Raw genomic sequence first — 27,087 nt, 5'->3', positions numbered from 1 at the left:
AATAAAAATACATGCAATGTGATTACATTGGAAAATGGAAAATGAGTCACCGTCAATACCCTTGCGAGTTAATGACAGACATGTTTCAGTACAAATGTAAAGCTGTTCATTATTTCTCTGATACATTACTGTGTTAATTGAGCCATTGAAGAATCAGTATATCTAGCTCACTCTCTATCTTGAATGGAAATATCTATTTTCCATGTGTGTGTTTGTATGTGCGTGTGTGTCTCTGTACTTGTGTGTGTGTGTGTGTGATCTACACTGCCAAGCAGACCCAGTAGACATATCAGAAGCAGAACCCTGACCTCTACATTGCTTTCATCGATTTGGATAAGGCCTTTGATACCATCAACTGGGACATCCTTTGGCTAGCATCCTCAACCCACCAAGCTTGCTGTGCCCACCAAGTTTCTTAGCACCCTTAAACAATTCCATGAAGGAATGCAAGCCAGAGTGTTGATCGGTGCCCTCCAGTCCAACCCCTTCAACGCGGAGGTTGGGGTGCAGCAGGGGTGTGTCTCCTTGCAGCAGTCACCCAAGTTTCCCACAGCTCCCTCAGCTCCCACACTGATGACATTCAACTGTATTTTAGATTGGATGGTAGCCTGTTTGATATCAGATGGCTCCAAGCCAAAACAAAGACTAAGATCCGACAGATCTTTGAGCTCCAATATGCCGATGACAGTGCTTTCTTCGCCCGCACCCCTGAAACCATGCAGACGCCCTCAATACGGCCATCACAGCTTCCCAGTCTGTTGGCCTACAAGTAAATATCCAAAAACCTGGACCCCATATAGACACCATATTCGGCTCCTTGAGGCCTTCCATATCCGCTGCCTCCAGAGCATCCTGGGGTTGTCATGGGAGGACCATGTCCCCCACTGTGACATCCTCCACACTGCCAACTGCCTCTGCATCAAGACCCAATTTGCTAAGCCCCACCTCCGCTGGCTTGGCCATATAGTCAGGATGCCCGAGCACTATATCCTCTATGGCCAGCTCAGTAGCGCAAAGCCATCTGCCGGCGCGCAAAAGAAGCGCTACAGGGATTACAGCAAAGACCTGCTGAAGCACTGCGGAATGAAACCCGCTGAACTGGATCTGGGAAACTGTTGTCTACGGAGCCGGCCAGCAGATCTACCACATCGCCATGGACAAGAGAAGCGTGCAACACACCAAGCGACCCCAACATGCTGCTGGAAGCGATCCTCCATCCTCTCAGTTCCACTGTGCCATCTGCAGCAGAGTATGCGGCTCCCGGATCGGCCTCCACAGCCACAAGAAATGGCACCAGCACCGGCGGCACTGATCTCCCCCCAGCCAGTGCAGCTGTCATCATCAATTTTGATGAACAACCAAGAGTGTGTGTGTGTGTGTGTGTGTCTGTGTGTTGGCACATTTGTGTGTTTGTGTGTCCATGTGTGTTTTAGATTCTCCAATTTCAGAGAATATTTAAGATGCCTGGTTCAGAGTCTACCAAATACACAATGCTACATCTTCAATTTATGAAATGCTCATTGTAGTGAGGCAATAACCTCCCAACATGCCTGTGAATAAATTACCCAGAACAACAGGCCAGTATTCGGGGGTTAATTAGATGGTATTTATAACAAGTATTAATTTGTGTCTGGATCTTGGTGTTCCAAAAGGCATTTCTCTGGCTCCAAATTGGGCATTCTTAATTGTGGCCTTTGAGAGAAAATATATCACATTACACAATATTATACTGTTATTAAACAGGGGGTGGGGGGGGGGGGGGGGGGTGAAGGATGGGTTGGGGGGAGGGGTTATGTCTTTGCTTTAAGGTACATGAGGTGTCTAGAATGGTGCATTTTTCTCCTGGAGAGTATAATTACCTCTGAAGACACACCAGAACACAAAGCTATCTGGGGGGGTGTCAGGGTCCAGTGTGACCACAATATACTATAAGCGTCATGGTTTCCTTTTAAATTTTCATTTTGAATGTCAACCTATGACATTCAGTTCAAATCATCAACTGAAAATCTGAATGTCTGTAGATGATGGTAGTTGAGGTCTGGCAGTTTGGTATTTATATTTTTGGAGGCAGATCCAGTTTCAAGCGGTGGTACAGAGTGGTACAACTGATGTAATATTAGGTAGAAATTGCAATACTGGGTGGACGTAATTGCTGTCCACAACCATCACCTCCATTGTTAAAACAGTAAATTTCCATTTTGTAGAGGTATCAAATAACTGAGCCGATTTATCTTCCAACGTATTCATGTTTGGCCATGTTAAAAAGAGAGTCTAAAACCATGAATTGTTCGCTAATAATATTATGGTGCTTTGCCCTGCTTTCAACAACATAATATCTTAATTAATAAGTCAGTTTTTTAGATGAGCTAGATGACCTTGTCATAAATGAGCCTGAACTCCCCCTTCCACACTTGGCATCACCCAATAAGGGCAAGCATCCTCAATCCCTGCTGGGTACTAATGATGGCTGAAGGAAAAATAGTTTTTAGTTGGTTTTGGAGCTTAAGAGAATGGTTTTCATCTTTTGTTTTGGAGTTGGTTCCGTTTTATTTTTTAATAAATAATGAATTTATTAAAAATTAATAATGGAAATTGTCCATTAATACATGAGTTTTCTTTTGCTTGTTGCCTAGGGTTAACTTTAAGAGGGGTAACCCATTAACAGTGGACAGGACAGGATTCTACATTTTTATGTAGAAAGAAAGAGCTAAAATGCAGGGAAAAATACACTGTGTTCTATAAATGCGAATATTCCAAGGTCTTTTTTAAGATTAGAACAGGAGATGACCCACATCTGAACCACAACAAAACAATTACAACTGTTTCTTTGAGCCAATCGTCTTTCCATGCCTGGTATTTGTGGCGATCGTAATATTTACACGGCCATTTATCAGAACGTAAAGTGATTTAATGTGCTGTAAAACACAAATTTCTAAATGTCCCGCATTGCAAAGACACAGCATTCCATGGACTAGTGCATTAAGAGGGGATCATCAATAGCAGACAGAGTTGGATTCACAGCTTCCACACCCTAAACCGTGTCAAAATCCTACCTGCTAGTTTCTGTGCACTGCATTATTCCTTAAGTAACTGTTACTGAAAAACCATATCACCTTACCATAAGGGGTTAAAAGGGCTTTCACTGAGAAAGTCCTTCACCCAGGAAAGAAAAATGTTTATGGAGAACCGGTCTCATGTACTGCAATACATATTGTAGACTAGCATCATCGTTTTTTTCAACCTGGATTTTTCCACTTTATGCAAGAGGGTGCCAGAAGACCTTGGCTTTAGGATTATAACCACACCCACCCAGTCAAACAACATTGTGAAGTGCATTAGAGTCGGGTTCCTATTACAGGCACTGAAACAGCTTTAGGCATCAAATGAAAGACAACGGTCAGTCAACCCCTCAAAAGCCATCTACTCCCACCCTTCACCACTGTCATGTGCTTCTCTCTTGCTGATCCACAAATCTCTTATAGATCCACAAATGTCATTAAGATGCTTTGCATCTTCAGCCTCAGATGCTTTTTATTCTTATTTCTTATTACCGTCTAATCCCATTCATTCTGGCTGACATGTTTCTGACCAGGCTGAATAGAAAACAAGCTTTACACTAGGTGTGGTGAATAGGAAATCAGTTGTTGTTGTTGTTGTTCTTCTTCTTCTTCTTCATATTCTTCTTCTTCTCCTTTGTTGTCTTCTTCTTTGTCTTCTTCTTCTTAATATTATTATTATTACTATTATTATGAGTATTACCAGAAAAATTGTATATTTTTCCAAATATGTCAGCTATGGCTGCTTAGTTCTGTCTTTCAGAAGAGGTTTGGGTAACTAATACACTTTGAAAACTTCTTTCCAACTCGGCAAAATGCAGCCTGTTCCTGTTCTGCTACACTGTCACCGAACCATCTCTGTATGGCAATTCTTGGTAGTTTCCAACACTGTATTTCTAAAAAAAAAAAGGGAGCTGTTCATCAGGATTATGCTGTAACACAGGACTCCCAACAGTAGCCTATTTCCAAATTTAATGTCCAGACTGTCTGGCATAATGTGTATTTTACCGCACTCTCCTTATCTAACACTCTAAGCCCGACTTCTTTGGACTGCTGGGTGGCTCATCCTGTTAAGGCACTGTTTTTGGGCGCAACGCACTCTGGTAATGAAAGCCAACTGTGCCCAGCAGCCTTACAGGGCAATGCACAATTTGGACTTGGGCCACCGAGGTTGGCTGGGGCAACAGCATCTAATTGCACACTACCAACCCCTGCTCATCGATCGGGTTCTCACGGTCCGTCTGCTGAACTGTATATGTACTGCCTTCTTCTGACTCATGTCTATGTGAGCCTGACTTGTTAAAGTGGCATGTGGTATCACATGATTCAGAGCATAATTTAATCTCAATGAAGGTCCTCCATTAAAAAGTAATGAATCTCAATTTCCATGAACATTGTTATTAGAAAATAAAGAGACTCTGTCTCTGAATGTGGGTGTGCTTTTTTACAGAGGCTGTCCTCATTAGTGTTGGGCCACTCTTCCAAAAAAGAATCATAAAAGTATGCCTTAAATACACCTTTTCTGAAATAAATGAAAGGTACTGTAATTAAAGTACACCTTCACTTTACTTTCCAGACATCACGTTTAAAAGTACTTAAAAGGATAGGTTCGGTATTGTTTAACCCACTCCTTATTTTTGCATAATCTTGAATAATCGTGAGTAGTGGAGGCCAACATTAGTTTTTAAATCTTTTTGTTGGATCTTCAGACACGGCTCCCATAAGAATATATTGGGGGCTAATTTAGCAGCCTTCAAAAATCATGATAACCGTATCTTTAGAAAAAGGGGAAGCTCACAGTATATTCATATGTGTCTTACCATGTTCTACAAAATCATTACAAGCAGAGCATTATATCAAAAGTTATGAGCTTGGGAAGTTGCATTCTTCCGGCCATTATAATTTCTGGTTACATCCGCCGCCGCGCATTACTTTTTGCATGTAGCTGGACGTGGTTGCGAGGTAGCTTGTTTGTTTATTAATTTGTAGCTGTAGCCAGCAGCCAGATTATTACAGTAGTCACGTACATAGTTAGCTATCGATCAAGCTTGTAAAATGTTTTTACTGAAATATTTAGTTTGTAGCATGGTGGCTTCCTGCTACAACAATGAAGACATATTCGGTTTTGATGGCTATGCCTATGGGTTTGAGCCAGGCACACCCATGAAGCACACCCATGTTGGTAGACAGTCTGGAGTCTGGAATTTTACATTTGGTTGGGAGGTAATGCTTGGACTTAGAAAAAAAAAAAAAAAAAAAAGAAGGTTTCAACTGAAATAGAACATTGCTGTTGCTCAAAACGATTTTGGAATTCCTGAAAAATAAGTCCAGCTATGAATATACTGTGAGCTTCCCGTTTTCAAAACATACCTTCGTCATGGTTTTTGAGAGCTGCAAATTTGCATCCCAATGTATTCCAATGGGAGCCGTGTGTAAGGATGGAACACAAAGGTATAAAACTCTAAGCAATCTGCAATTTTGGTCTCCACTACTCACAATTAATCAAGATTATTCGAAAATAGGGTGTTGGTTAAAAACAAATACAAACCTATTCTTTAAAGTCTACCAATTTATGGTACAATGTTTAGTAATTCATAAATTGTATACTTAAAGTATAGTTTGAGGAAATAAGCATACTTTTAAGTATACTTAAAATGGGCCAATTTAGTTTTATGAAATACTTAAAATAGACTTAAAAATTAACTCGATGTACTTAATTATACTTTAAAAAAGAAACTCTGAAATATTAGTCTTTTGTAAGGGCACATGTCTACTGCGAGAAAACCTTTATTGTTTTATGACATAAATTCTGGAAAGAATATCCACCAATACTGGTAATCTAACTTCAATTATTCTGTCTTAATCTTTCAATTCTAATCTAATTATATATTCCCATCAGCGTAAACAGACATAAGTGGAACAGACAGTGTGGCACTATCAATGCTTCTATTGCCATAGACTGTACCTCATCAGGGTTTTTCCACAGTTAGGTTTCAACAGTGATGGGAGTGAGGCTTCATGTGTGCCATCAATCACTTACTCCATGAGCCACAGCTAAACACCACAATTAATTTCAAGTGGCAAGTAGCTGATAACACATGATAGCTCTGCCCATTTTGAGAGTCATAAGTCCTCAGTTCTAATCACTAGTTTTCAGGAATGCACACACACACAGGGAAAACAAATCACTCTCCTCGTTGTAGGTCCCAACATCCACCATTTTATATGAGCAAAAATCACTTTCCTCTAAGACTAGAGCTTTAAAAGATTCACTGAATATTCAGCCCCAGGGCCACTGTTTTAAGATGAATTTCTCACTTAATCTGAATCACACATGAAGGGAGGAGGAAAAACGTCCCGCTCAGAGAGGTCCGCTGCACGGCCCTGCCTTCTGGAGGGCTGGCAGAACTCGCCGAGTCTTTCAGCATGAGATCCACTCAGCTGCCCTGTGACAAGGCTAATGGTTAATGAGTCGGGTAGCAATTGGATGCAAAAAGGTGAGTAACCAAATCACAGCTTCGTGTTTTAACTGACCCCCGACAGAGTCGGTAAGTTCAGTCCAGCAGTCAGTAGAAGGGTCAGGGATGTTACCTCACTCTCAGCACCCATCATGCCTCAGATCCAAGTGACAGGCAGGGCTGCCAGACTGATTTATAAATCACAAGCCTAATCAGTGTAATCTGTAAGCCATAGATGCCAAATCCATGGTGCTGCATGGCTAAAACAACACCCAGAACATTTTTTGTTCCGGAAAAAGCCCAAAAAAAGACCAAACGGCCATATGGCTTCTTATCAAAAAATGAATGAGTAAGAAAACAGAAATGTGGACAACTCAGCTTTGGAATGACTCCATCTTGTTATGACAACTCAAACAGTGTGTTTTTATTAAGATGACATGTTCCAAGACAGAAAGCCAAAATGGCAGCTGGCTTCCAATCCCTCAAGTCAGTGTGAATTTAGTGACACTTTTGCCAATTTGGCTGAAAAAGCTGACAACCCCTGTGACAAACAAAAACCACCCATACCACAATAAAAACAACACTAACAGGCACTGCAGAAAAAAAATGCTGAGCCAAAAATCCTGCTCCTAACAACATCTCCTGTCCAAGTTATGGCAGGCTGTGCCTTCATAAAGAGCATGGTGATGATTACTGGAAACACCTGAGCTGGTTACCAAGCAACCTCAGATGTACATGCCTAGGTGCAGCTGCTACTGTCTACAATCTTGAAGGTCTCCCAGGGTGCTGCAAAAAAAAAGGAAGCTGAAGAGTTTTGCTCCTCCCTATCCCTCCCAGCACAGTGCACTCCGTTCAACAGCACCAAAAAAATGTATCCACGTGATGTCACTTCCTCTATTTTCTATGCAAGGTCCTATTGTGAGTTGTTGCAGTATACTCAGTGTAGTCCTTCGACTTAGTTTGAGATCTGGGTAACCTGCACAAAGCAACAGGATGCTGCATGCGGAGAGGGTGTGCTTGAGAAACCACCTGGATGAAAGCTATGAATACTAGAGGGGAAATGAGAGGGAAGAGTATGGCGCATCGACGATAATGACCTGACTCACACAGAGGACCCCCTCCTCCTTAACAGCAGGACAGAGAATTGTGCGGATGAGGTTTAGGTCGTAAATCTGACGAGCTTTCCTGAACAGAAAGGGTCACCGACCTGCGTGTGTAAGTAGCATGAAGTCAAAGAGGACAGGGTGAATTAAGGGTGTGTTCACAGGAGCGAAATGGACATGTCAGGGGCAGCTGTGTTTATCTGGCTTGCGTGCTGTGCATCTAATGCTCAGAACCATGTCTTCAGCTACACACATGCTAGCCTGCACACAAACATGCAAGCACAAACACACACAAACATACAAATACTCACACGCACACACAACACGCGCACACACACATACACACACACACACGCACACGCACATACACAAATACACATACACATAACACCACCTCCTCAACACGCATCCCTGCAACACATACACTTTACACCGCCCCACCCCCTCCCTGACACCCATGAAAGCACAGATAAGTACACAAACACATGCACACATTCCCCGCACCCTCCCCACACACAAATTCATCTACGTTCCCCCTCACCCCCACATACACACACAAAGCACACCATCACAGTTGTGTTTTTGATGTATTATTTGTATTATTTGTGTTCTTAGCACACTGATCTCCTTTGAAAAGCCTGGTCCTGGTGGATATGCAGTTCTAATGAGAATTGCCAGTTGGATGTGCAGTGTGTTCGCACATTGACTTTAAATCAAGGGTGAACATAAGGTCCAGTTTAAATCCACAGAGCCAAGTCTTATGACCCTATGGTAAATACTCAGTTTTGTGAACAAGGGAAAGCAAATAATCCCAAAATATAGCAGTTGTAAAGATTCTCCTGCACATTGAGCTGGGAGATTAATTGTCACTGCAGGCAAAATGAACACTCTAGAAATGCACAAACACCAACAAAGAAGGTATAGATAAATAAAAATAAAAACTTTTCATAAATCACTTTTGAAATAAAATGACATGTAGTTCTGAATAAAATAATTCTACAATGGCAGATCTAGCCTGCAGTGTTCACAATAATGCTGGATATTGTTGACAAAGCAATCTTCAAACAAAAGTGCTATTGAATCACTTCAAAGAGACTCAGAAACAGCATCTAAACCAATACAGTGATTGCTCTGGTTGTAATATAATAACGGTGTCTGCCACATCAGATTTTATTTTATTAATGTTTTTCTCATTCATTGACAGCACAGGAAAATGAGGACAAATGTGTGCAAATAAATATTGACAACTGACCATTAAACCCACACAGCATAAAGTTTAAAATGTGAGGACAGATGGAAGAGAAAGAACACGATCATTTTGACAGTAAATCCAAAACGGCAGAAAGAATTTCTGGCCGAACAGAGCGAGCACTTCCAGCGTATTGACAAGACTGCAATTATCTGTAGTTCCAGCTACACAATAATCGATACTGAGGCTTTGCTATCTGTCAAGAAGGTGAGCAATCAGCATAAAGGCCCACAAAGACTGTCTCCACACATGCGCCGATGGGACGCAGTACTCTAGGGTGGGCAGTTTTCTAGAGACGCCCTGAACCCCCCTCACCCCCCAGCACTCATCACTCATACACCCCCCCCCATAATTATCAAGGGTACATTGTTTCCTCCTGTATGATGTACAGCATTGTCTCCACCACTGACTTTACATTACAATATAGGCATTTAGCAGAAACTGTTATCCAGAGCAACATACACAACCTTTTAAATAACATTTACATTGCATCCAGTTATACATCTGTATGTATGCTGAAGAAACGCACCTTGCTCAAAGTTGCAACAGCAGTGTCCTACCCAGGAACTGAACTTGCAACATTTAGGTTACAAGACCAGTTCCCATTATACTACACTGACTTCTGATGGCACATCAATAAAAATATGAGCGCGGCCATCCTGACTGCTGCACCACAGCACAGCCCCTCTTTCCAGCCCCGCCATTCCAGGGAGAATTCTTTAACTTAGTGTGAGGAGGAGCCAGGGGGCGGGAACACGTGAACATAGGTGTGAGGGCCCCACACTTTTGTTTTCGGGGCTCTCTTTGGCAGAATGCAAGGAGGGAGACTCGCGGGAAGGGACGCACACGCACACACACACATGCACCCGCACACACACACACACACAAATTGGCAGAATGTGAGGAGGGAGTCTCGCGGGCGGGGATGCACACGCACACACACACACATGCACCCGCACACACACACACACAAATTGGCAGAGTGCGAGGAGGGAGACTCGCAGGCGGGGACGCCGGGACGTTACCTGGGGTCAGGAGGATGACGGAGGTGACGATCAGAGAGCAGATGACCAGAATGACGAGCAGGGCGATCGCGATTCCTTTCCAGTTCCGCTGCGGAGGGTTGCTGCCCACCAGCTCCTGTACGAGACCATGCAAATCAGGGTTACTCAAGGGTGACTCACACACACACACACACACACACACACACACGCACACACACACACACACACATGTGTGCGCACATGCACACATGCAAAGGCGAACCACTGAGTTTAGAGCACAACTCAAAGTTAGTACGTCTTGTCCTGAATTATGAATTTGGTAAAGAGTTTTCTCTAAATTAAGTTTTGTAAAAAAAAAAAAAAAAAGAAAAGAATAATGCCATATGCAAACCCCTGACTTTTTCACTGGGAGAACTGCAAAATGAATTGCTCTCACTGTTGTGAAATATTTAGCCTGTCTCCTGAAGTGATAAAATTGTATGTAGCAATTCAACCCCTGACCACGCTGGTATTTAATATTAAAACACTGATTACAGCCTGGAAATATCTTACAGTCTTCTCATGTCTGTCCTTTGTATCTTACAGTTCAGTGCGTATGAGCTCCATTCCATTTCCAATAGGCAGTAGACTGAGATGTTTTCTTTTATATTGCATGGTATATTAACAATATCAAATTCATTAACCTGTCTCCAACTGCAGGTCATACTGACATTTTCTCTTAAGTGCAGAAGATTGGATCTGAACATATGTAAGGGAGAAAAAAGTTTAGTTTCACAGCGTTTACTATTTGGAGTGGTCAAACAGGCAAAACCAATTAGTTCCAATATGTTTTGTACCTTGGTTTTGTTTTCTCATCTTTCGAGTGTAGGGCTATTCAAACAACTCCAAAATTAAAATGAAATCTGAAAAATAACACTGAAGAGCTCTTGCTCAGTTCCTTGTTCCAAACAATTACAAAAAACTACTACAACAACAAGCAACTTCTTAATTAGCCGAAAGATGAAGAATGACCAGACCAGAGGATGTACTGAGACAGACCGTGGCTTGTGTCTTAATTAAAGCAAAACAACCTGCAAACGTAATACTCTGGATATACTTGAGGTGAAGCCACTGAGCCTTTTTAAGTGCTAGGCTTTTAGTGACCCTGTCCCTTTCTAATTGAATGGAACTGCAGACATCATTAGCCTTGTGATAACAGCAGAGGAAACTATTTACCGTTCCTCCAATTACAAAGCTCATTAAAGCAAACTAAACTTGTCTTCCACCATTCCGGCTCCAGCCCCCGCAGGTGCCCTGAGCCAGTCAACTGCAGCTGACCCATCAAGTAGGGGGAAAAACACACTTTAAAACACTGAAAACTGCATCTCTCCACAGAAACACCTTCTGGAATCCATTGACAGCACTAAATTAATTTGTTGCAGTTTGTGGCGATTGCACTGGAGGGAGAGAGAACAATGAAGGCAACCAAACAATACAAGTAGGGATATTCAACCTCTTGGGGAAGAGTCAGCACATGAACTATGAGCAATATGAAGACATAAGGTCTATGTCTGGTGCACTGTAGCATATGAGTCTGGAAACTCAGGGTTTCCAGAGTACATTTGAGTCCAATAGGGGGCATATGTACTCTGTATCAGTATCAGCACTGTATATGCAAGCTACATACACATTAATTAGTTGGCTTGCTTCAGCAACCCACTGCCTGTTCTCTTGCATACATATTAATGTTGTTGCTTCAGCAACCCACTGCCTGTTCTCTTGCATACGTATTAGTGTTGTTGCTTCAGCAACCCACTGCCTGTTCTCTTGTATACTTCAAAGATTAATTCAAATTAACATTTTTTTCAGAGCAGGCCTGTATCATAGAGAAAGATCTCCTGTAGAATATGAAAGCATAAGATTACATTGAATGAGTACACTGTGGCAGAGGACACCTACCTATGGAGGACACCTAATCGTATAATATAGTGATAAGTGCAGGTCTGTATCCTTGTCTGTGATACAGACCAGCGCTGACAAAAGTTCATTTGAATGAACCTTAAAAAGTCCAATTGAGAAAACCTAAAAAATGCAGGTGTCACAAATTGAAATCAAATTTGAGGTTTACCCAACCTCATGAACTATTTATTTCCAATGTTTGCTGTGTTAGAAACAATTCTGTTTCAGCTATTAATGAGGACTAATCATTAAACTGGTAATACTTTAGATTACGGTGCTTTTCTAAAATTTTTAAGTGAATGGTTTACGGATTACATTGCATAGAAAACTGCATCATGGAAGGTTATTTGACATGAATTAATGTTAGTTAACATAATTAAGAAGGACACAACCTGAGGTAGGTTTGTGATAGAAATACAATACCATAGCAACAGTGGGATTTCTCATTCTGGAAGCTTAGCTTTCTTCCAAGTATCATATTCACCAGCGTTTATTAATGTTGAACAAGAAATGATGCATTTATAAGGCACTTTAATTATGTTATTAATGCTTTATTAAGCATGGATAATTTTAGCATAATGTAAAGCAGATAATGTGCTGCTCAAATTAACAGCAGAAACCAGCAAAAGCCAGCATGTGCCTGATTTTGTCACTCAGGCCTTCCATATATAAATTACAGAGTAGTCCAGGTTGTTCGAAAATGTTGGGTCTTAAATTACATCAATGAATACATGACTGCTTGTTTGACAAAGCATGAGCTATTGTAAACAGCCCATGGGTGCAATGTATGAGCAGCTGAATACATTATCATACAAGGCATTATTTGGACAGACTGATCAGATGCTGCAAGATCCTCGACTTGCTTTGACGAATGATGTTTGCTGTAATGAATATGCGTAATCTCTCTTTTTTAATATTTTTTTGTAAAATAAATAAACAATGTCCGGCAGTGCTTTATTTGAACTTACAAATATTTATCAAGTCAGCAATTTTGCATAGTTTAAATAAATAAATACTTTAAAAATATATTCAATATAGAGAAGCCCGCAGACTAACATCATTTCAATCAGTCAGAAAAAATCATATATTTTTTAGGCTGGGAGTTTGGGAATTTTTCCAGGCCAGGCCTAGAATGTCTGCAGCACTCCCTCCCCTCTAGTTAAATGAAGAAATCTGCACACTTTTGCAACCGGCATGTTCGCCAGCCACGGGTAAATGTTATTATTCATGGATGCGCGCGGTTGGATGGACCGCACCTTGGCACTACTCTTGGGGGATTTTTGTGGCCAACCAGACAGTGCACAAACAGCTGGAGCAAATCAAGTGGAATGGAAAAGAGAAACGTTTATATAAGCGAAGAATAATGTGGGTTTTTTTTACTGCATACCTGCTGTGACTGCCATTAACTGTCTTAATGTATATCGCTTTATGCTGTGCGATTTGCCAGAGGCCGCTGTGCAGAAAGTGAGATTTCGGCTCAGCGGTGGGTAGGCCTGTTTCCCTTGCACTAAGTAGATATGCCTTTGACATATTTACAGAAATACCCAACTGTGCTGTGGTTCGATAAAGCAAAGCTTTATTTACCAGCAAAACAACCTCAGCCATGCTGCCCTCATCTGCATTGCTGTAGCAGGTGGCGGGACTGTCCGGAAAGTGGCATAGGGATAATGAGCACAGGACTCATCTGCTACAGCAAAAATCAACTGTACATTAATTGAGGATGCATGTAAAAAAACAGTGACAGAAACAATACAGAGATTAAATCAGAGCAGCTATATGAAACAGCACACCATTTAATGTGCATATTAACATAGGCTACAGCATACCTATATGTTCAACAAAATCACACTAATGAAGATTGTGAGTTTATATTCTATCTGATGGTTCCTTTCTGTTAAGGAGAGGACTTTATGCTCTGCACTGTATGCTGCATATTGGTGAAGACCACTTCTTACAGAATTTCTGCACAAAATAGTATCCAGGGTGATTGTTCCAAGAGATAGGACAGTAAAAAACAACATACACTACGATAAACTAAACACCATTTACCATCAACACAAAGACATTATGCTTCAGGCACAAGGAAAGCCGGACCTAAACATTACATGAGCAGTAGCAAATAGTTAATACATCCAACTTTATTTGTGAGATGAATATATTTGTCCCCATAAACCCCATTAAGATACAAAGTTTATCGAACCTCTGAAATATTGATATAAACATAGAGCCTTTTTTATTTTAAACATATTAATTAAACAAAAACCATCCATCCATCCATCCACTATCTATACCTGCTTATCCTGGGCAGGGTCGCGGGGGTTGCTGGAGCCTATCCCAGAATGCATTGGGCGAGAGGCAGGAATACACCCTGGACTGGCCACCAATCTATCGCAGGGCACACACACCATTAATTCCCACACTCATATCAATGGGCAATTTAGATTCTCCAATCAGCCTACCTGCATGTTTTTGCACTGGAAACCGGAGGAAACCCACACGGACATGGGGAGAACATCCAAACTCCACTCAGAAAGGCCCAAGCAACAGTGAGGCAACAGTGCACCAGCGCCCTGTGTTTAACCAGCTCAGAGTAAACATAACTCCAGCACAGCCCACCTGATCCAATTCAGACTCATATACACTCAGAGTTAATGCTGAAAACTATGCCATGCGGAAGACAGTATCGGCCAGTTTGCGGAACCCCTGTGGTGACTGCTCGTGTGAGAACTGAGAAAGGCCAGTTGAACGGAGCACTGTGTTGTCACCTTGACCGATCCAGGGCTGCTGTTCTTTCACATCTCAGCGGGTGCTTTCCATCTGAGCTGATGTAACATGGCAGTAATAAGGTAGAGGCACCGTAGGGGCCCATGATTGCCTGCGGTACTGCGGGGGGCTTGGTACAGAGAGGAATAATAAATGGACTGCCATTCAATTATAGTCATGAATTACAATATGTACAAAGCAAAAAAAAATGCCTTAACATTGGGTCTATTTAATAATAATAATTATTATTATAATTTAAAAAATCTACAAGTACCACTGTTATTACTGCAACCAATGACAATAATGATAATAAACCATAACTATCAGTGTGTAGCACTGTCGCCTCACAGCAAGAAGGTCCTGGGTTCAAATCCCAGCCTGGGCTTGTCTGAGTGGAGTGCATGTTCTCCTCGTGTCCGCATGGATTTCCACCGGGAACTCCTGTTTTCTCCCAAGTCCAAACACATGCAGGTAGGCTAACTGGAGACTCTAAATAGGTATGAGTGTGTGATTGAATGGTATGAATGAATGAATGAATGGTTTGTGTGCCCTGCGATGGATTGGCAGCCTCTCCAAGGTGTGTTCTTGCCTTTCGCCTTGTGCACGCTGGGATAGGCTCCAGCATCCCCTCCAACCCTGACAAGGATAAGCGTGTATACTGTAGATAATGGATGGCTGGATGGATAACTATCATGACCACTGCTATTACTACAACCAATGACAATAATAGCAATGCATTTTATTCATACAACATTTTCCAACAAATACACATGAGCCAATAGCAAAATGAAAACAAAATATTTAAGACTACACAGCACATAATGTCTAGTAAATTTAGCAGCATATTAAGCTAACAGGTAAATCATTATTTACTATTATTTAAGAATGACTAAGGTTGTGAATTAGTAAACACAGTGAGCTAAATGAGTAACAGACTTGAATAAATGAGTAACTGGCTTGTAAGGAGAAATTATGTTCAGTTATTGTTCAGATTGTGCAGTTTCCAATTACTAATCAGGTTCAAGCAATGCTATCTACTCTTTCAAACTTCAGTTACTGTATTTCCTGGCTAAAGTACTACAAGTGGAGATATATTTACTAGCTATTTACAACAAATTTACTGCATGTTTACTGAATGATAAAATAATTTGTCAAGTTTAATTATCCAGTAATGACAAATATATTACATGCACTCAACCCAGAAAAAGGAGAAATTGTAAGTCCAAAAGAACACACCAATTGAGTTTGCCACTGCAGGTTCATAAACCTAGACCTGTGTGTTCTATTGCTTGCCACGACCTTTCATTGGTCCTGACAGATTCACTGAAACAAGCTGAGAAGAACACTGCACAGACCATCTGAATGCAAAGACTAGCCTCTGTGGAGACGCTGGACTCGTGCGCACAGACAGGAAAGCTGATTTCAAGGCTGAAGGTGTGCAAAATTGCAGTCCTGCACTCGAGCAAACGTCTGGGCGAGAATTTCACATCTGGCGGCGTGAGGCTTTCTCAGGGGGACATGACGCAGTCGCGACTGGGGACCCTCCTCTGCTCCCAAAACCACAGCTCCCAGTTTATACCGGCACTATTACAAGCCAGAAAATTCTGCTCACAAAAAATATATACATGTGAACATCTTGGGGTTGGCAATTGCTCGTTAATTCCCCACGGGGGAGAGGCAGACATCAAAACAGTTTTGTCGAAACAACCACCTGTGTGTCCCTTGGAGCACGCGTTTTATTCCATTTACTTTGGGGGGGAAATAAGGACACACTGTCCTTTATTGCACCCATGTTTTAAACATATGGCAGCCCTGCTCCCTACCTTTAAAAAATCCACTTTGCTTTTGATACCTTTTTTCTGGCTTCATTTATTCTTTTGCACCACTTCATAAGAATCCTCTTTTAAACAGCATGCTCTTCAGATCAAAAAGCATTTCCTGTAGGTACATTGAGTTTAATCTAAGCACCACATGAATCACCCAGAGTGATTCATATGGTGCTTACATTAGAGCTGGTGTAACAACTAATTCTTGCAATGATATTGCGATAGTGTTACACCAACTCCACAGTCACCGTTGTTGTTGAGACATATTTTAAGCAGTCAATTTATCAATTTTCATCTTTCTTTATCTGTGGTTGAATCCTTCCTCAGTAGTTTTATGTACATTTATGATAATATTACATTTAAAAGATGGTAACAAGAAAACTGCACAGGCAAACTGTGTGTAAATCCACATGACCATTTACCTCACGCATGACAGTCACACATCAAAATGATGTCATTTGCATAAAGCAAGTAAGTGCTGTGCAGGCCTGATTCCACTGCTGCCTGAAAGCTCTTTAAAGTAGTCTGAGACACAGGGAGGAGGTTTATGAAGGAGGTGGGTGGCATACATCTTCCCTGTATGCCAGTGCTCTGATGCACAGGAAGAATGCGCAGAAAAACTTTGAAAATCCGATCCGACTGCGAGTAGCACACCTTACATCAGTTTATAAATGAGAGAGAGTATGTGTGTGTGTGTGTGTGTGTGTGTATGAGTGGCTGTGTGTCCGTGTGTGTGTGTGTGTGTGTGCATGTGTGTGTGTATGAGTGGCTGTGTGTCCGTGTGTGTGTGTGTGTGTGTGCATGTGTGTGTGTATGAGTGGCTGTGTGTCCGTGTGTGTGTGTTTGTGTGTGTGTGTGTATGAGTGGCTGTGTGTCCGTGTGTGTGTGTGTGTGTGTGAGTGGCTGTGTAGGTATGAGTAGCAGTGGACACAAGGAATACACAATAAGGTATACAAAGACACAAGGCCAGGAAGTGGGCATGCTCTGTAGCAGTGTCCCACAGAAAGTCACCCTTTTACAGGTGTGAGAAGAAACTGTCAGGTGTAAGACCCTGTAACATGTTCATGAGCAATGATCTCAGGACTGTCACTCTTCAACAGGTGTGCAAGGAGTCATATCTGATGGCACCACCATATAACAGTGCCTCTTCACACACGACTACATTTACAAACTGCTTCGGTTGGACTCAGTGAATGAACCTTGCCTGGGGGAAATGGCTGGCTTTCTTATGCACATGGGAACAGGCTTTAGTAACCCTCAACAGCCCCTTCCTGCTTTTTTGCAATGAGTGTGAGCCTGACACACAGTGGTGTGTGTGACATATCGGCAGATATGAAGCATCTTTTTGCTTGAAATGCAGCATAACAGATCAGCACAATGGCACTTTGTTCCCTTTACCATTTTACAGCCTGTCTCCAACTGCAAAAACCCAGGACTTCATGATTGACATCTTTCCACGTTGGCGTTATGGGGCGGGGGGGAAGGGGTGGGTTGGGGGGGGGGGGGTTGTGCTGAGAACAAAGCCAATTACCTCTCGCCAGGACTTCGGCGAGCTTAACCGCGAGCGCAGATAACCCCGCGATCGCAGTCTGTGATCTACGGTTACGATAATCATTACCTCAATTAGCACGGCTCCTGCGATGGGCTAATTAGCCTGTGATTACAGGAGGCAGGGGTGATGGGAGATCAGAGAGAGGGGGCCGGGCCAGGCTCTGAGCTCCGCCAGAGAGAAAGGATGAAAAGGGGAAAGAAAATCTATAGAAGCACGGAAGTTGGCGGGGGAAGAAGTGAGGAGACGGTGACTGCATCTGGGATCTGAATGGAGCTCGTGGGCATCACAATTTATTCCAGCTGAACTGCTTGTATTTCATTGGACAAAGAACAGTGTGCACTAACAGTATGACAGATAGGACAAGGCTTTCTGGTATGAAGGACAAATGCCTTTGTGCATGCGTGTATGTGTGTGTGTGTGCCTGCATGCATGTGTGCGTGCATGCTTGTGAATGAGCGTGTGTGTCTCTGTGTCTACACATGTGTACGTTTATCTTCTCTGCTCTCATTTATGACCGAACGGCTGCATGTAGGTCTGTGTGTTTGTGCATGAATGTATCTGCGTAATTTTGTCATTTCCATGTATAATGTATGTACCTTGTGTATATGTATGTACTTAACAATGCTATCCAGCTATACTGAATGCACACTCATGCTATAGGACCAACAGCAAGAACTACACTCTTCAGGCTGGACTACCGGCATCTGCCACCAGACCCCTGCAACTCATTCAGAATGCTGCGGCTCGTCTGGTCTTCAACCTCCCCAGACACTCCCACGTCACTCCCCTGCTCACTACCCTCCACTGGCTGCCTGTTATAGCTCACATCAAATTTAAAACATTGGTCCTAGCATACCAGGCAGTCAAGGGATCAGCCCCAGCATACCTCCACAAGATATTCAAACCCTACATGCCAGCCAGATCCCTCCGTTCTGCTACCTCAGGACGCCTAGCACCTCCCCCTCTTCGCACCTGCACTTCCAGAACACGTCTCCTGTCTGTTCTGGCCCCACGATGGTGGAATGACCTCCCTGTGGAGGTCAGAACAGCTGAGACACTGACCCATTTCAAACGACGACTGAAGACTCACCTCTTCAGGCTGCACCTCTCCCCATCCCTCCCTACCCCCCTGTAAATGACTGTAAGCTTAGGGTTGTAACTAGGCAGCTGTTTCGTAGGTGACTTAGGTACATTAACTCTTAACTACTACTTGTATTTTTTCCATAGACTGTGTTGTTGCCGTTCTCGTTGTTAGTGTTAATCAGTTTAACCTTCAGGGTCCAAGTTGAACTATGCGGTTGTTCCCTGCACTTGGACCGGTACTTCTCTCTAGGGGTTTCGTCATACTTGTTCCTGGTTATGGTTATACACTTTGTTGTACGTCGCTCTGGATAAGAGCGTCTGCCAAATGCCTGTAATGTAATAATGTAATACACTGACTGCCTACCTCCGGAGGCCCTGCCCCAAGCTTGTGATACATCATTGCAGGAAGTAACCACACCCCCTCTTACCCACCCATTCGCCCCACTTCTTGCCACCTGTGGCCCCATATGCCCCCCATCCACCCCCTGTTGTCCAGGTTTGCTACTCTCCTGTGACCTCAAATGGGTGTGCCTATGGAGCCCAGTACACTGCGCTGCAGCACTATAGCTGGGACAGCTTCACCAACGTCTTGTGTTTCTCCACAAAATATCCATGGAAAGGAAAGCCTTGTATCTTCCCAAAGCATGAATTCTAATCTTCTGCTTAAAAAAATGAGTTGAGGGTCGGGGGGGGGGGGGTGGGCGGCTAAAGTTCTGCCGCTGTGAAAAGACTTGGAGCAGCGGGTTGAGGGGTCAGACAAGGACACCCTTTGATTGAAATCCAGCCTATTGCGCAAGGCTCAGAGTTCTGCCGGTCCGTGAGCAGACGGAAGGAGAAACAGATTAGGCTGAGGAGAGCGGAGGCGAGCGGCCGCGCGCTGGCCCGCTAATGGAGCACTGCATCACGGACAGTAATTGTGGTAAATAGTTCCTTCAGCGCGGGAGCTGTAATTAAGTCCCCGGCAGACTGTGCAGCTGTCGGCCTCAGCTGCTGCATCGGCGCACCGCTCCGCCGCGCGGGGCTTTAGCGCTGCGTGAGGCCGCGCACGCGCCGGAGACGGAGCGAAAGAGATCTGAGATGCCTAAAGGGCTGCTGGGAAAATAAAACAGAGCAGGAACTGATAAGGATTATTACCTCACTGGTGTTTATTAGCTGCGACCGCAGGTCTATAGCTCTGTCTGTCGGTCGGTTGGTCAGTTGGTCCACAAAAGTGTCTCACCCCGTAGCGGCCACAGTTTTCGCCCCAGGAGGCTGAAATTTGGCATGAAGGTTGGTCATGACCGAAGGTAGAGATGAGTAACTTTCAGACCGATTGACCAAGACGGGGTGTTGTGATGGGCGGGGCCTATCACAAAAAGGCATATAACTCCCGAATGGATTCACAGATTTGCACAAGATTTTGAAGAAAGGTTGGTCATCAGCCAAAGAAGAGGTCACGTGTTTGTGTGAGGGTGTGTGCGTGGATGCATGCACACATGGATGCATGCATGTGTGCAGTCGCAGCTATTGTGGGTTCGCGCTTGTTACAGTATAATCCAGGAAGGATGCATGATGTCATGAGTAGCAATTATTATTATTATTATTATTAGTAGTAGTAGCAGTAGTAGCAAGAGTAGTAGCAGTAGTAAGAGGAGGAATAGGAGTAGTAATAGTGGCAGTAGAGAAATAATTTTTGGAAAAATCATACTTAGTGCAATTTCTACCATTAAGGAAGGTAGGTGCCTTGTTCTGCAGTCCATGTTCATGGCTTTCAGACTCACAGGAGCTGAAGGGATCTGATCTACAGGCTCCCTGTACACAAGTGCATCGCAGAGCTGGGTGAAGATCTAATCTAATAACACAAAAATGATATCCTTCTCCACACTTCTGCCCGGATCACATTTATTTTAATTACTGGATGAATGGATGGAATGCAAAGCTTCATTTTCTACACTTGACATAATTTCACTACAAACGGAACAATACGACTGAAGGGAAAGTGTTTTTTTTTTCAAAGAAACGCGAAGCAGAAACTCCTTTTCTCAAACTTGGTGGAGGAGTACTTAATGTCTTAAGGCAGGAATAACACAAGCCTAAATGTTAACACCTAAGCTTGTACTGTAGGAAACAGCTACATTTGTATGTGACCAGACAGAACAAGTTGAACGGTATAGATGTGTGCGAATGAGCATGTATGTGGATACAGTATATGTGTTTGTGCATGTGTAGATTAACACACGTGTTACCGTGCCCATGTGCAGCTGTATCTGTGCATGTTAGTGGGCGCTGCATGCGAGTGTGAGTATGAGAGCAGATAATTTCTCATCCATTCAACAGAAGCCTTTCAAGCACAACATCTAGTCTGATTTTCAGATGTAGTTCAGCAATAGCTAACAGATACAGAGACAGCCATTGATCCCCCATGTGAAAACAGTACCTGGGAGCTGAGGCATGCACAGCTCTGGAACTAGGAGTGCCAATGCTCTTACAAGCCATATATCTTCAGCAATTCCCTTCACATTACAGGAAGGTCTGACAGCAAATGCGTCACAGCGTTTGTTGACTTTACAAATACAAGGTAAATAGCACAGTGATGATGAAGTGTTAAATTCACTGATTGTGTTTGGAAATATAGGTAGGATATTTTTGGTTTCTGATCTTTTCCTTCTCTTTTATTTTATTCTATTTTTTTCAGTGCTTATCAAACATTACTGAAAACCCTGGGACCACACATATGTCGTAAATGTAGAGCCATCCTGTTTAATTTGGTTTCATCCATTACTAGCATGAAAATGAACACCAGCTGAGTTTTTGGAGCACTGGTGGGTGTGTGGGGGGACTGGTAACATCAATGATCTTGGCTGGTTTCCTACAACCAAATAAAGCAGATATTCAACTCTCTCTCTCTTGTGTATGTGTGTGTGTGTGCGTGTGTGTGCGTGTGTGTGTGTGTGTGTGTGTGCACGTGCATGTGTGCGCTTGCCTTGTAATGGAATATTGGTGGGCATGGTACCGCCTTCCTCCCTTTGCTGACTGGGTTCATCTGGGACCCATCCAAGAATTCCACTGAATTATAAATTAATGGCCCTACACTGCTCTACCACATTTAGGACATCAAACCTTGAGCCATGGAGGGAGAGCATTCTATTTTCTGGTCCATTTGACATTTTAAAATAGTTCACTGAGTTATGAGGTGGCCACAAGGCTTTCCTGGCCAGTTAGACACCAGCATCTGTCTGACATGCTTAACCCCTCAATACTGCCAGCTTGGCTCTCTGCTATGACAGGATGAACTTCAGATTGACCATACCATATAAGCACAGCTGTGCTGATCCTAACATCTGTTCCTGATAATAACTTGCACTAAAAGCAACACGCGGCTTCCAGACACAGCTGCATGTCCAGCATCCGTCTTTGGGAGGAGACTTAAAACTGAAATCCTGAAAAGAGTAGGGGGGTTAGACATTCTCCTACGTGTCGGATTGGCCACAAAATCCTTCATATTCCCAACTGACTTTCATGGTCATGAGAGAAAATATTGGAGTTCTCAGGTGACCTACATGATTTAAAAAAAGTTTAAATTATTAAAAGAAAAGTCACACCACTAAATTACACTGAAGTTCCGCATTTAGCAGACAATCTTATCCAGATTTACACAGGCTACAATATGTCACAGTATGCCATTGTCATGAAATTATAACAGAAACTAATGTGCACTGAAGACCTTTTCAAATGCATCCACTTTACAAAAGTCTAATTACAGAGTAATGTAAGGCAAGAAATTGAAGTGAAATTACTTTTTATGCATTTAATAAGTGAGCAGGATCACTCTATGTGATGAATGGGAATGGGGACTCACATCTGGTAAATTAATGTGCTTTAAAATAGTATGTGAAAGAGAGAAAAAATATAGCTTCTCCACTATCCTGAACCAGCAGTATGCACTACTGTTAGATATTAGTATCATCATTTATTTTATTTAGTGGATGATATTAACTGAGCATGACTTGGGGAGGATCAGACACAAGTGCAAAGCACATTTGCAAAACACAAAAGGAAATTCAAAGAACACATTTACAGACAATAGACCAATGAAGAGCATTAGCATTCTCAAGTACAGAAATAAATAAGAGGCCAGTTGAAGAAATACCAGAGACATGTTGGATAATCTAAACTCCCAATTATTTGAATGATAGGAGGGTGAAATTTAGGGGAAAATGTGTTTTGAGTGGGTTTTTCCAACATGTTTAGAAATGCCATGAATACCGTTTGGAGTAGACTTTTTTTCAGCAATCTTCAGCAGTACATTTTCAGATCCCCCTCAACAGGGTGGGGACCGCCAAGTGATATCTGAAGATTTTTAAGGATCTCAAGGAAAGATGTTTGCCAAATTTTTAATACACGATAGAGAATCAGTGTTAAAGATCAATATTTTTTTAGAATTGAAAGCTAAAACATTGCTCAGTTCTTGTGTTATTTATTTTTATAATGTATGTTTTGTTCATCCTTATCAGGAGTGTGAATCATTTTGGAGGGCACTGTATCTGAATCGTACGGCAGGAGTTTTCTAAATGCTAACCATAGAGGATATTTTCACGAGCAGGGAGCTCCCCAGGGCTCCCCAGCCATATAACTCCATCTGGCTACATAATCACCCCACTGTTTAGCTGGATTAATAAACTCCTCCCTCTCCACCTGGTCAGATGCCCTGATTCAAAACACCTGCCGTGCACAACCCATGGTGGCTGAGGGTGAGTCACTCCCTCTGAGATCCAAGAATAGGGTTACATGTATAAAATTCATTATTGATATTTACTGAAGCTATTCATAGTAACTGCTTTACTCAATAGTACAGCCTTACTCACAAATTCAAACCTATTACATTCAGTTGACAATTTTGCTTCAGTTATTAACACTATCCAACACTGCTCTACAAATGAGCAAACCTATACCTATAAGACACACTGTGTATCTTTAAGCAGTTCTGCTACAGTATAGAAAGATACTAGGGGTGAGCAAGGGATGAGGAATAAATAAATGTATCTAACCTTAATGTCAAACAAACTCCAGATGGTTCCTGCCATTGTTATTCATGAAGGGCAACCTTTTCATACTGCTGAAACTTTGAGCTGGTTGCTGCTGTCACCTTATAGGCTATTTCATACCACACGGTTGTCACGTCGCCACCAAGAAATAAATTGTGAGGTTGCACTATAAAATATAGATTTTCTTCAGAACACAGGTGACAGGAAAAATGAACCATTTCAGCCAAAGGCCTTTGAATGTCATTTTAATGTAACAACCACAAAAACTAATAAACAAAAAGTCCTTATAGGTTAAAGTACTGCCAGTCAAAATACTGACATAAATCAGTTAGTCAATGATACAGAGTGTCTGTGTGACCCAAATCAGGAAACCATCTCAAGTGAAAAACTTTCAGCAAGAATCCATAATGCTTCCTAAGTTTTTTTGTTTACTCACTATTAAGTAGCTATATTCAATAGTTAATGAAATCAACAGCATGAAACATAAAACTTTTCTGAAGACAAACTATTGTGATCTAATATTAAGTTTAATGTCTAGCAATAGTTTCCTCATTGATGGATTTTGCAAAAGATAAAAACCAATTCTATGGCGATGTGACAGGAAGTATAGCATTGAAGTAATGAATCAAAGATTAAGGAAGGCTCCACACACCAAAAGATGTCTCAAATAGGCTTGAAACCTTAAACTTTAACAGAAGACAAAAACAACAAACGTTTCGGCATTAGCTTTCTTCAGTGTACAATGTAGTGTAGTGTACTGACACTGAAGAAAGCTAATGCTGAAACGTTGTTTTCGTCTTCTATTAAAATTTAATGCTTCAAAAATGTAATGATTAAGTAATTAATCTTTGATTCATTACTTTTCTGGTATTTATGCACCCAGTTTATGTCTGAGTGCAGTAATTGCTTTCTTTTAGCACTGAAGGAATAACACATTTCCAGAACATATTTTAGTGGTTAAGATACGTATGTCATTGTCTCAACCAATGAAAAGTTCATCAAAAGTTGTGATTTATATAATGCCAGTTTTGATTGTTTTTTCTTTTTTTTAAATTCCACCCCAATTAGGAATGTCAAAGTTTTTTTAAATTCTTTTAATAGCTAAACGTTATCAATAAAGTAAAATTTCAACTATACCACTTGGCCATGCCGTAGTCCTGTATGTTATAATAACATAATTTTAAGATGTTGCTACACATAAAATGTCTGCTAAAGACGACTGCTCCTGCCACCACATGTAATTAATTAGGCATAGAGATACTTGTGCATCCCAGACATCACAGAGGTCTTCCATTGCTGCCTGTAATGTGGTGGCATGCCATTGGTCAGCACTCAAGCCTGAAACTGTGAACAGACTGGTGTTCATTGTACATACCATTTGAAGAGTGTGTGAACATGCAGACTGGTTGATAACTTTGAGCAAAGGAAATTAGCTATAAATTGATTGCACTTAAAGAGTGTAGAGGAAAAATGTGAACTGAAAAATAGGTTTCAGAAGGAAACAGTAAAATGTTTTATTTTGTAAGAAGATGTACAATTTTATACTAATCACTCCATAGCTGTGAAAATGGCACTGTTATACTGTAGATTTGTTCCACTCTGAATCACAAAGTGTTGGCCTACTTTAAAGCAAAGTGAAACAGTCCAGGATTAACTCCCCGAAAACGATTTAGCGAAATTCAACCCTGCCAAAATGTAGTTTCAATCTACTCTTTTAGAAGGCAATGTGCTTTTCTTTCACACGGCATAATGCGGTGCTAAGTAATCCATTGCCTTAGTAGTATAGGCTCAATTTAAGGTCATTTCTTCTGAGTGAATTAAGCATGTTCTACAGCATTCAAAGGTACTTTGCTTTTTTTGTAATACAGCCAAAAAAACCTCTGTGAAGTGACGGTGTCTTAACTTTAACTTGTGCTGTTACAGTTCACAGGTTTAGAGTTAACGTGTGTGTACAGTATGTGTGTGTGTGTGTGTGTGTGTGTGTGTGAACATGGCTGTGATAATATGTATCTTTTTCTCTACAATATTCACTTCACAGTGGTAAATAGCATTTCTGCTATGCTGTGTTTGCAGTGCATGGCATTTACAGTAACATGTGGGAATGAGCAGAAGCCTCTCAAAAGACTATATCTTTTCACTGCCAACACCAGCTTTAAACCTCACTGAAATAACATAGATTTAATGCATAGAGCCTCCTCTGGCGTAGATAAAACAACAAAAGAGTGAAATTGTTAGTCAGTTGCTAGACTGACTTGGCTGCTTAGAAACAGGTTATCTGCCTTTTCCAGCCTTCTCTTGTCACTGTATGCTTTTACAGATTTGGTAGTTACATACAGTACGTATGTTCAGCCTGCTCATTGGTGTATAGTGAGCCAGACACTTAAAATCACAGACTTAGCAATATAAGTTAAATATTGTCTGTATGTTCAGTCTGTGCACGTGTGCTTAGGCACTTAGGAATATTGTATCTCAAAAGTGTTGCGTTCTACTGTAACTCAATCAAACAAATAAAGAAATAGAAAACGGAAGGAGATTAGACTGAATTGCACCCTGCTAGATGACAGTGTGGGCAGAACAGCAGATTAGACTTAAGTCTTTTAGCTGGCCATGGCCACAGAGGAAGAAACTGATCATTATTTGATGGCCCACAAGGCAAAGCAAACCTAATGGAGATTTTCTGTCAACCAAATCTGATTTTCCATCCGCCAGCTGCAGTGGACAGGTCACTCAGAGACCATCGCAGCCAGCTGAACTGGGGCACCGGAATGACCGGGGAAAAGCAAGGCCAAGACATTCAGCTGGATCCTCATGGCCAGAAGAGTGCACAGTTAAAAAAAAAACGTCTGGGTAATTTCACGCATCCATGCACCTGCACACCCAGGCGGACACGCGCACATAACTGCAGAACTAGAAAGAGAAATAAAAAGAAGACAAAACGACGTGGGACCATGTTGTAAGCTCGTCTTCAAGTGATCTCCAGTTTTTTGGGGACTTAGAGGTGACGGCTCATTTCTCAGGGTAGGTGGAGCGG

The 27,087-nt window shown here is 42.0% G+C and overlaps 1 protein-coding gene across 5 annotated transcripts in view; it reads right to left on the bottom strand.

Annotated features, from left to right (window-relative positions):
• dpp6a (dipeptidyl-peptidase 6a) overlaps nt 1-27,087 on the bottom strand; it is a 269,988-nt gene that overhangs the window by 81,069 nt on the left and 161,832 nt on the right. For all 5 annotated transcript variants that reach the window (XM_035415608.1, XM_035415609.1, XM_035415604.1 and 2 more), the window contains one exon: nt 9,892-10,006. In XM_035415608.1, coding sequence (XP_035271499.1) covers nt 9,892-10,006 — 115 coding nt within the window. The remainder of the gene's footprint in view (nt 1-9,891; nt 10,007-27,087) is intronic.

Source organism: Anguilla anguilla, chromosome 4 (genome assembly GCF_013347855.1).
Source record: "Anguilla anguilla isolate fAngAng1 chromosome 4, fAngAng1.pri, whole genome shotgun sequence".
In the NCBI taxonomy this organism is placed as follows: domain Eukaryota; kingdom Metazoa; phylum Chordata; class Actinopteri; order Anguilliformes; family Anguillidae; genus Anguilla; species Anguilla anguilla.
This window is presented reverse-complemented; position numbering and strand designations above follow the sequence as displayed.